The following is a 10969-nucleotide window of genomic DNA, read 5'->3' on the forward strand; positions in this document are numbered from 1 at the left end:
CCTAGTGGGTATAACCTAGCTAAGCTACTCCCCAAAAGCTTAGGAGCATTTCATATACCGTCTCTGAGGGGAAGCTAGAACCTTCATCATATTGTATTTACAGCCCCGGGCACTTAATGAGAGGTCGGTGAATGAGTCAACACGTGAAAACACATCCATAACAGGGGAAACAGAGAAAATAATGAAACTCACTTTTGCATTCAACAAGTATTTATTAACACAAAAGCGAATAAGGCTTGTCCCTCTGCTCGCAGGACCTGATGCAGAGAGGCAGACAATCACAAGGCTACAGTAGAATCACAGTTGAAGTACTATTCATCGAGGTGTAGACAAAGTAGTTTGGAGGCACAATAGGAGAGACGGGGGCGATTATCTAATCTATGCCTGCATAGGGGATCCAGGGAAGGCTCCGGAGAAGTCATCTGTGAGTTGGTCTCGAAGGAATGACGTCCCCAGGTGTATAAGAAAGGATCCTTGCAGGCTGGGATTATATTGATCTAGGTGAGGCTAGGCAAGTGAGGGACTCAGGAAATCAGGAATGGGGATGGGGTGGGTGTGACGAGGAAGGAGTTAGCAGGGCTGCTCAAACACAAAGCCACAGTTCTACTGTAGAAATTAAGGATCGTGTTTCCCCATGAGGCAAAAGACTGGAAGCAGAGAGGGTAGGTGTTTCTCAGACACGGGTCTCTGCCACTTTCTCAGTCAGAGCATGGGTCTGAAACATCAAAAGCCAGAACTTCACAGTTATGATCTAATTTCTCTAAGCCACAAAATTACTAAAAGCTTCCTTTCAGAAGCTAAGTATGTATATGAATAATTACTTCTAAATGGGAAAAATCTTGATGTCATCACTTTTTCCAATATAGTTAATTCTGCATTCACAAAAAACTAAAAAAATACATATGTTCACAAACCATTTTTGTCTTATCATTACTCTCTTTCATTTATATATTTTATATCCATCTATATTTCAATATACTTAAGTACAAAATAAAATTTTCAACTTTCAAGTAATTCTTATTTACATGTCTTTCAGTTGTCAATTTGTTTGCGAATATTCTTTTTAAACTTAAAATTTGTTTCTATAATGAAATCTCTGTAGTTGAATTTATATAAGGTTCTCTTAATATTTGAAATGTTTAGTTTTTGAAATCTTTGAAACCAAATTTCTGTTTCCCTGAATTGTTCTAAACTTTCTTCTTTTAAATCACTTTATCTGTTTTGAACTTAAAATTTCATTTCATTCTATATTTTGACATTTTGAAACTATTATAGGCATGCTTCTGTAAATTTTCATTTTGCAATGCATATATTTTATGCTTTACATTTTTAGAATCTATGCATTTTTCACTTTAAACATTGAGTTTTTAAAAAGTTTTTTTACTATTTTTAAATTAAAGTGTTTCAATAACTACCTTATAAATTTTCATATTTCATCTTAAATTGTAAGAATTTCTAAATACTCTATTTTCACATACTAACAATTTGGAATCATTTTAAATTAAAAACATTTAAAAATATTTCTTCTAAAATACTTAACTTAAAATTTTGACATTTAAAATGCTCTCTTAAAACTCTCAAAAGTGTTTTTAACGTTTCTCTTTTAAAGCTTTAAAGTTTTTCTTTAAAATATTTGGTTTTTCAGACTATTTGTGCACTCATAACTAGAACTACAATCAATTAAAAACCCCTTTTCTAAAAGACACCCCCACACTTAACACATTATCTTTGAAGAAACAAGAAGCACATAAAAATTTCAGATTATCTGCACCTCCCTCCACCTCGAGACTTCATTTAATATGCTTTGTGACCCCTTTCAACCTTTCCTCCCCTCCTCCCAGTTCTTAAGGCGAAATGGTCACTGGTCAACGGTTTCTTTCCATAGACCTATGGAACAGGATAAAATAGTTTCTTTATGCCAAAGTGTTACTTGTCATATAGGTGTTATGGTCACTGTCTACTCCAGGTGGATTTGTGTGTTTCTTTTAGAGGTGCTTGCTGTTGTGAAAGCATTCCAATTGTCCATTCCAGGTAGGCTTGTCTATCACTGCAGGATTCTTGCTTAGTTTTTCTGAAAAGCATTCTGGATGAGATCATTCTTTCTCTATATCCTGCCTCTGATAGAACAGTAAATACCCTTCACTATAGAGTAACTCTTCCATTGTGGCCTTGGTGACAACGGCATCATTACAGCTAAACCACTGGTCTTTCTGCTGACGTATGAAGCTGGTATAATGGCCACTTTCCAGAGTTCCATGGTGGTTAATCACTGCAAACAAAGAATACTTATTCTCACTGGGCACAGACTCTGCTAATGGCTGGCCTTTCATTATGCTTTCTTTAGTAGAAGCCAGAAAGGGTGTCATGTCCAGCTCCAAAGGAAATGAGATAAAAGTATTAATCTTGCGTCTCTGTTTGCCTAAATGTTCAAATCGTTTCAGATGAAAACAGGCCACGATCGGTAATTTCTTCATTGTAAGCTGTTTGGTAGATTCCTGGTAGCTTTGGCAGTGACTGCATTTAATTTTGGCACTGCTTCCCAGGTCCTCTGGCCTTGTAAACCACTGGAGGCAATCTGTAAGTGAGGGAACTCCTGGTTTGGGGCCATTCCTACTCGCTGTGCTACTAGCCCTGTCTGAGGTATAAGAGCCAGGCAAATCCAAACTGATGTCCCAACATGGGTCGATAGTTGTAGAGACACCATGACAAACTTGACATGTTAAATCTGACTGCAAGCCACCTGTAAAGATCTGGTCTATGATGCAATTACAGCAGTTGGCGTTACCTTCCTGCTCGATGCTATCATCTTTGCTGTGTCTATGCAGCACGTCTAACATTGCAATAAGAAACTCATGGGCATCCTGCTGTCTGTACCCAGCTAGATGTTCAGCATGAATCCAAATCAGGTGCAGCAGTTTATACGGAATATGAGGACTCTGGCTGCCCGAGTACATCGCTTGAAAAAGCGAGCACATTTCACAGACCAAGCATAAGCTGGGGCTTGTCATTGTACACTTGTGCTTGTCAGAAAGGAAGAAATCTTTCAGTAGTGGAGTATGGGTAAGCGCCTGGACAATACAATTCATAAAGCAAGTGTTCCCAAGATTAATTAACCCTCTGAGGCCTACGGTATAATATTCTGTCTTTTTCCTCCTCTTTTTCTTGGGTTTTACCACTGTGGTATCCTGATCTTTCGACTCACTGGTTGATTGATTTTCTTCAGCCTCCGAGGTCATACTCTGTTGAGAGGAAACATCTAGCGCGGTGGAAGTTAGCAGTCCCAGAATTTTCTCCTTTGTTTCTTTGGCAATCTGCTCTATGTCACTGTCATATACATAATCCTTACACATAAAGCAATATATAACGCCATGATAGAGGTCGACTGCTAAATTGTGTTGCTTTGTCTCTGCGTGGATATGGATATGCTTCTCAGTAAAGCATCCAAAATACACGCAGGAGAGACAGGAGTGAAGTCTGTTCTTATGAGTATTACACACACGACATATGCAGGACTTTGCCTTACGTTTTCTAGTCTCCGGTGTCCCGCTCCAAATGAAACGCTGATAGATCATTCGCAGGTTCTTCTGCCAGTTTTTAGCTACTTTTAAGCTTTCTATATGTGAGCAGCCTGTGGGACCCTTATCAGACCCCACCTCCAGCAACCTGTTCTCTGAGCCCTCTGGATCCCCAGAACAGCCTTGGCCATTAGAGCAGGTTTTGCGTGTTTGGGGTCTAGGTCTGGGCCTGGATATACGCCTGGATTTGCGCCAGGCCACCGGCCGCGTCGGGGGCGGGGGTGGAGGTGGCGGCGCTGGCGGGGGAGGCGGAGGTTTGGCGGGAGGCGGGGGTGGGGCCTTGAGCCCACGCCCTCCCCGGGAGCGGGACCTGGGCTGGGGCCGAGGGCGGGGCTTGCGGCGCGGGCAAACCGAGCTGGTGTGACAAGCAGCCTGGCTGGAAGGGAGCACCTTCTCCTCGTTGCCACTGCCCCTCCTTGTTAAGTTCTCCGACAAGGGCTTGGGCTCCGGCCACGGCTCCGGCTGCATCTCCTGGGCTCCCTGTGTACCCCGCATCGTCTGCTCCATTCTCGCTGCTTTCTCTGCCTCCTGCTCCAAACAGGCTCCTCGACCTGCTCCCGAACTCCAACTGGCGACGGAGCGGGAGGACCGGGACGCCTCTCGAACGTGGGCCATCGGCTCACTCCCAAGCCTGGGAAGAAACGCGTCTGGAAATGAGCTCTGATTGTGGGTGGAGGGAGACAGGAACTCGTGTGGACGGCCAGCCCGGCGTCATGGCCGCGGCGCCGTTAGCCTCAGCCCCTCCCCCTGCCGCGAGCCCCGCGGGCGGCCGCGGCTCCGCCCCTGCACCGGGACTCGCGTGGCGTGCCGAGCCCGCGGCTACCTGCTCCAAAGGCCGCCCGAACTGCGGGTACGGGGGAGGGGGAAGGGGGACTGGCCTGAGCTTTAGGGTGGAAAGGATGGCAACTCTTTATAAAAGGCATAACCCTCTGTCTTTTTCGGCGCTCTGTGCAGCCTCGCTTTGGTGCACCTTTCCCTATGTTCTTTCCTTGCATCTTTAAAACCCTTGAGTCAACAATATATGTTAAATATGGCTGAAAGGAGGTTATCTTTTGAAAAACTGACTCAGTAGAAGAAAGTGTCCCCTGGCTCCTTTCTTACCTATGCTTCAGCCTCTACTCCTAAGCGCACTTGCTGTATGCCACGCTCTAGCGCCCTCTCTTGCTCTTTCGTTCCTGTGTCCTCACACCCCATTTCTTGCTCCTGTCCTCTCATTTCCTAGGGTTTCCCCTAGAATTCAGACTCCCGTCACGCATGACCACCCCCATCCACAGTGCGCGACCCCCAAAATGCCTGCTCCTTCCCCGAACCTCAGCAGCTTCCCCAGCCCGCCGATTTGTAAAAAGGTTTGGGTTGTTACCTGGGGCCCCAAGGCGCTTGATGTAGAAAGTCAGCTGCTGCTGCTGTCCAGGCGCTTCTCTGCCAGTCTTCTCTCTGACCTCTCCTCAGGGCTGGTCACAAGGGGGCCGCCCCCTGGCCCCTCCCATCTCCACGTATGGGCCCCCAGCCCCGGATTCAGGCCTCCAGCAGTGATGAATGGCACCGCTGTCCCCCTAGGCAGAAAAACCCCTTCCTGAAAGGGATTCTACCAGAGGTAACAACAGCCGCAGATTTTAGAGAAAGATCTTGGACAGACTCAGGCTTCACCTGGCTATGGCAATCTCTACAGGAAAAAAAAATAGGAAAAAAAAAAAAAAGAAAAGAAAAAAACTAAAACAACAACAACAACAAAAAACTAACCAAGGTGGGGTTAAGGATTTACCAAGATGGCAAATTCTACAGTATTCCGTCCGGAATCTTTAAGATTCAGATCTCAAGAGTAAAGTGGAGAGGTTATTATTCCTGAGAGTGGAGGAGAGGAAAAAAAAAAAAAGCACATGATTCAGGCTGAAATAGACCTCAGCCCAGCAACTTGCTGCTTCTACAGGGAAAAATCATAAACACTTTGAGCCTCAGTTCATTGGTCAAAGACAGAATGATCCTAACGTGTTTTCACAGAGTGGCAGCGTAGCCGTTCTTCCTGCCATCCTTACCATTCGCCATCCTAGTATTCGGTGTTCAGGTTAAACCAGTAGATACGCAGTGCCTGGCGTCAGCACACTTGAAAACACTGCGGCGGGTGAATGTGTAAAGAACCCCCTGAACAGGGTGCTCTGCCTGGATAGATCCAGACAGCTTTCCCGCAGAGCTGATCCCAGAAATATTTTATCTATCTGTCTTCATTGTATTTCCACATACAGTGGTGCAACAAGTATCTTAGATGTATGCTGATAAAGGAAGCACTGGAATCAGGAAAATGTCTGTCTAGCTATTTGCTACATCGTTTCAGAATCTGAAAAATACCTTCCCTGTTGAAACCTAACCCAGTTCAGTCTCCCAGCCTGGGCCCGTTCTGCACTTATCTCAGTACCCTTCGGCCAGTATCCCAAAGGGGAGACTGCAGCCTCTGCCTGTCCTGACTAGGACTGTGGGGACAGCATTATCAACTGGAATCCACACCTTTGGGGACTCATACTACAGCTCAGGCTTTCCCAAGATTCTGGCTTCCCTCTAAGATTTCCCCCTTTCTCCCTAGATACAATGATTTTTCTCCAGTCAGCCTTCTCGGAACACAGAAGTCAGGAGAGGGGGGCTCTCTCAGAAGACAGGGAGGACAGCATATCGAACCACTTTCCATCCTGCAACCAGGGCTGCTGGGGAAATATTTATACAACCTCTTTCCAAGATGACGTGTCTATGCCAACCAAACATCCCCAGAAACGACTCACAGCAAGGGCTTTCTGCTCAAAGTCTGCTGCTTGCTAGGTTGGGAGGGATGGACCACCGGCCGTGTCACTGAGTGGCCCTTCATCCCTCCTCATTGATGTGGGAGTTACTGTCTTCATCTGAAAAGCAGGCTGCCGTTGGGACTTATGCCAACCCCCCAGTTTGTGTGTGTGTGTGACTGTGTGAGTGTGTGTTTTGAAACGGTGAAGTCTCATTCAGCATTCACTTTTGCTTGCCCAATGCTCTTATCTAGGCCATGTTAGACTGATTCCTTGAATCACTGCAATGTAACTTCATCAAACTAAATGTCCTCTCCATAAAAGGTGATGTGTGTAGGGACGATTTTACTTCAAATGGCAACATGGTTTAGATGTGCGGACATTGGTAGCCAGGTCTCCAGAAATGCCATCACTTTCTGTGGCTGAGGCTTGCTGTATCAGTTAAATAAGGGCTTTGGATCAATGAATCTTTACTATCTGCTGGCCGTGGATAAAATGCACATACCATTTGAAACTGCATGCAGAGCATTGTACATCAGTTATATGAAGCCATCCTTTCTGAGGGAAGTGGGTTTTTGAAGCTTCTGGGTAATTTAAACTTGTAAAATAAAAGTTGGGGCCCACAGAAATTCTGCTGTTGCTATAGGAGTGAAGACTGTTTCACTTGGCTGATTTGGGGAGGTGGTTTTCCTTCCTTGAAGACTGAAGCTGTCTGATTTGAAGACATGAGTTATTTTTGCCTCATGAATTTTCATTGCCATTGTACATGTAAACAGGGGGTAAGTGAGGTACAGTCCAGGGCCCTGTGTGACTCTTCAGAAATCCTCACCTGTTTTAGGAGAAAGAACTGGGAAATCTGTGGCTTACTGTCAGCTTCCTGCGCATTCTGACCTTGAGTACTTCCAACCAGTAAAGCCATCCTTCTTGTCCCATATTCAAAATATCACCACACAGGCAGCCTGACATTTCAACATCTTTTCCGTGGACAGCAACAATGGCTGCCACCACTTAGTCCTATGTCCCAGTACTAACTTGGTGGCTACATAGAGTGAAGAAAGCAAGCAGTGGCGATGTTCTTCCCCTGTGTGCGTCTCAGAATGGCAGTTAAGTGAGTCTTGTTCCTTTTCAATGGTGCATAAAACACAAGGTGGGCATTGTGTTGAGCGGAGCAGATCTTCCTATGCTCTGTAACGGGGAGTTGCAGAATGAATGGAAACAGACAGTTTTACATTGGCCCTGTCTTTTCAGTGTGCAGATGGATGAGAAAAGTCATACTTGCTTAAAGACAAAGACTCAAGGATCCTCTCTCTTGGTTCTTTCTTTGAGGAAGATGGCATTCTATATGTCCTAAGCTGTCCTTGAACTCACAGTCCTCCTGCCTCTCTATCTATGTGTTGGGGTGATAGGTGTACAGGCTTATGCCTAGCAATCCTTTGCTTCCTGTGTTCCTGGTTTCATTAAAGTCTTTAGAGAAATGAAAAATGTCACCTTCCAGGATGAATGGCCTAAGCTATGGGGACAATTGTTGGTGTGACTCAATTGAATTGATGGATGTTGCAGGTGCAGGGTATTCTGGGAAACACCACTCTCTCTGGCAGGCAACCCTGTACCGTAGAGATTCAAATCATGGCCTGTGACCACAAACTCTCGTTTTAATCTTCTGATTCAGCAAGGCAGATTTTGCTTTTTCCCACAGACCAGTTGTAGAAAAGAAACAACCTAGGATTTTGGATCAGTGTGACAAGTGTATGATCACTCAGAGGCCTCTGCTTTCAGTGGGACTATGGTGTCTCACAGGGGGAGATTATTGACCCTCATCCCCTCTGCACCATACCTGACCCAAAGTTTTTGCTGTTTCTATCTGTGATATATTTCGTGGGAGTAGGAGGAAGTGGTCATGGAAAACAGGACGGTCCTCTCTACCTCTCAGTATTCTTCATTAGAATTGATGGCATTGCCTGCCTATGTATGTTTCTCTAATGCCCCCCCCCTTTGGTGTGTGCATGAAATATGAGTTGACCTACTGTGCATGAGCTGGATGCTAGAAGGAACAAGTGTCCTGCGTGTCAGGTTTTGACCCTGTATTATATGCTCTGGACCTGCCTTGTCTACCACCCCACCTCACAGTGTCCTAGTGACTGAAGACTTGAAGTCCTTCCACCTGCTGGTTGAATCCATCAGGCCCGTGTAGACAGAATGTGGTGGAGTTCAAGGGCCTCTTGCAAATACTTGTGCATATGTGCTTGAGCAAGCTGTATTGTTTCCAATGTTTCTGCAACTGGGTGGGATGTGCTCCTATGCCTGTGTTTACAACTGAGGAATTTGTAAAGGGGGAAACTCAAAAACATGGAAAACTGTTTTTGAGGTCCTATTGGCCATACATAACATATGTTCAATGTGTAAAAGGGAGTGGATATGTTTCCATATGCCTGTTGCTTTCTTTCTTCATGTGCATGTATAATATTCATATGTGTGAGCTTAAGGTTAGAATGTGATTTTTTTGAATTCAGAAATTTGCTTACTGACATTTATTAAAGATTAACAAAGACGTTCAAATTCTCTGCTTATTGTTGTATGCAGTTTGTATAGTGAAGTAGTCGATAGGGAATGAATCTGAATATAACTCTTCCTTTCCCACAAAGGAGAGTTTTGATCCCCGCTTCTTAAAATTGGACTTTACACATGGATTCACACGCAGACATGCACCCCCACACACACCAGCATCTACCCAAGCACTTCTGTGTGCCTCCCATATACACAGACTTTGGGAACTTGACTCGGGTGGTACCTCGTCTCACCCTTAGGAATGGTAGTTGATGCTGCACCCTGGGAATATTGTCATTCTCAACTCTGGGAAGGAAGGGGGTCTTCAGGGACAAAGTATCTCCCAGTCAGAAGAACATACAAAGTGCAAGGTTCCCTTACTAAGTGGCTGTTGCCCTGAAAATGGTCCTGGTATGGATAAACAAGTGGACCTTCCACTCCTCTGACACTGAAATCCTATGTGCATCCTGATGCCTTCTCTGCCAAATTCATAAAACAGTTTCTGCCACTTGGCTTTTCTTTCTGCAGGTGCCTTAAGTATGTGTGCCTGCATGAGTGTGTGTGAAAACACAGCACAGCCAATCACCTTACCTGGAGATGTATATTATGCTATATATAATTTGTTTGTTCTTCAAAGGCAATGACAAACAGTGGAGCCCATTTAAATGAAAAGCTCTCAAAGATTAGGGAGACATTCTTTCCTCCCCTCTTGGTGGCTTCTGAGTTGCTGAGGGTGGCTTCTTTTATCTGCTAGCATCTATGCTTGGAAGAAAGCCTAGAGACCTGTCCTCAGGATATTTTTGTGTTTCACTTGCTGTTGATCCCATGACAGGGCAATTATGCTATTCACCTGTCCTAATTTCTGGGCCTCTGCCCCCAACTGGCCCCTCAATAGTCCAAGCATTTGACTGTTTTCAATTTTTTCATAGTCCATTATGGAAATTTTGAAACACATGAAAGCAGAAAGTGTGCTACAATGTAATCAGTGCACTCCATGTACCCATTAAGCTCAAGAGTCATCAGCTTCAACAATCATTAACTATTTTCAAATCCTGATTCATCTTTCCTTCATCATCATCCCCGCCTCCTGGGCCCTGCTGAGGAGCCAAGTACACACATCAAGTCCTTTCCTCTGGGAATAAACATACGCTCCAAACCATAGTATAGTCAAGACGTTAAGCAGGAGTGACCCAAGAGCACCCACAGTCCAGTCCTCTCTCTAGCCCCCGGTTGTCCCAGGAAAGGTTTGCAGGGGATGTGGAGGTCCGTGCCTATTCCCGTGCTTGCTCTGTCTGTGAGAGCCACACCACATGCGTTCCTTTGTTGGGAGAGAGATGAGCTGTAGTGTGGGCTGAAGGAAATCGCATAGAATCTTGTTCTAGATGGACACGTGGGAGGTGAGAGGATTTAAGGACACCGTGTCTCTTGAGCCCCTGGTTGAAGCTGGACGCTTCTAGAAGACCACTTCTTCTCCTGTCTACTCTAAAGTGTGTCTTTACTGCGCTGCCTTAGCCAGCCTGTTTTCAGTAGGTGAGCAAATAGAAACAAAGGGGGCTTAGTAGGGCCCGCGTGCCTTCTACTGCCATGTGGATGCTTTACATTTCTCTGGAAAGCACAATCAGCTCTAAGGACAAAGAGTTGATTACTTCCTTCTGAACCTTCAGAGTATCAGGACTGTGATAAATCTCAGCAGGATCACTGGGGAACTTTGCTTGTCCCTGAACTCAGAGTAAATATTTTCAATGGAGTGTGGGGATGAGGGGATGGGCAAGGAATTTTTAAAAGTTATTTATTTAATAAAAAACCTATCTTTTCTCATTTTACATATCAATCCCAGCTCCCAGTCCTTCCCCCTTGTCCTGCTCCCTCTGCCTTCTTCCCATTACCCTCCCCCATCCACCTAGAGAGGGTAAGGCTTCACATGGGGAGACAACAAAGTCTAGCACACAGCTTTGAAGCAAGAGCAAGCCCCTCCCCCAATATATCTAGACTAAGCAAGGTATCCCTCCAAAGAGAATGGGCTCCAAAAAGCCAACTCAAACACTAGGAATAAATCCTAGTTCCACTGCCAGTGACCTCACAGTC

At 45.1% G+C, this 10969-nt stretch overlaps 1 protein-coding gene across 1 annotated transcript; it reads right to left on the minus strand.

Annotated features, from left to right (window-relative positions):
* Positions 1-261: 261 nt before the first annotated feature.
* Positions 262-4994, minus strand: Usp51 (ubiquitin specific peptidase 51). Its single transcript, XM_050133586.1, has 2 exons — positions 4936-4994; positions 262-4206 (listed from the first exon to the last, which is right to left on the minus strand). Exon 2 carries the CDS (start codon positions 4188-4190, stop codon positions 2094-2096), a length of 2097 nt encoding a protein of 698 aa, XP_049989543.1. The 5' UTR covers positions 4191-4206; positions 4936-4994; the 3' UTR covers positions 262-2093.
* Between the last annotated feature and the right edge of the window lie 5975 nt (positions 4995-10969).

This window comes from Alexandromys fortis, unplaced genomic scaffold (assembly GCF_014885135.2).
Source record: "Alexandromys fortis isolate MF-2015 unplaced genomic scaffold, M_Fortis_MF-2015_v1.1 scaffold_799, whole genome shotgun sequence".
Classification (NCBI taxonomy): Eukaryota; Metazoa; Chordata; class Mammalia; order Rodentia; family Cricetidae; genus Alexandromys; species Alexandromys fortis.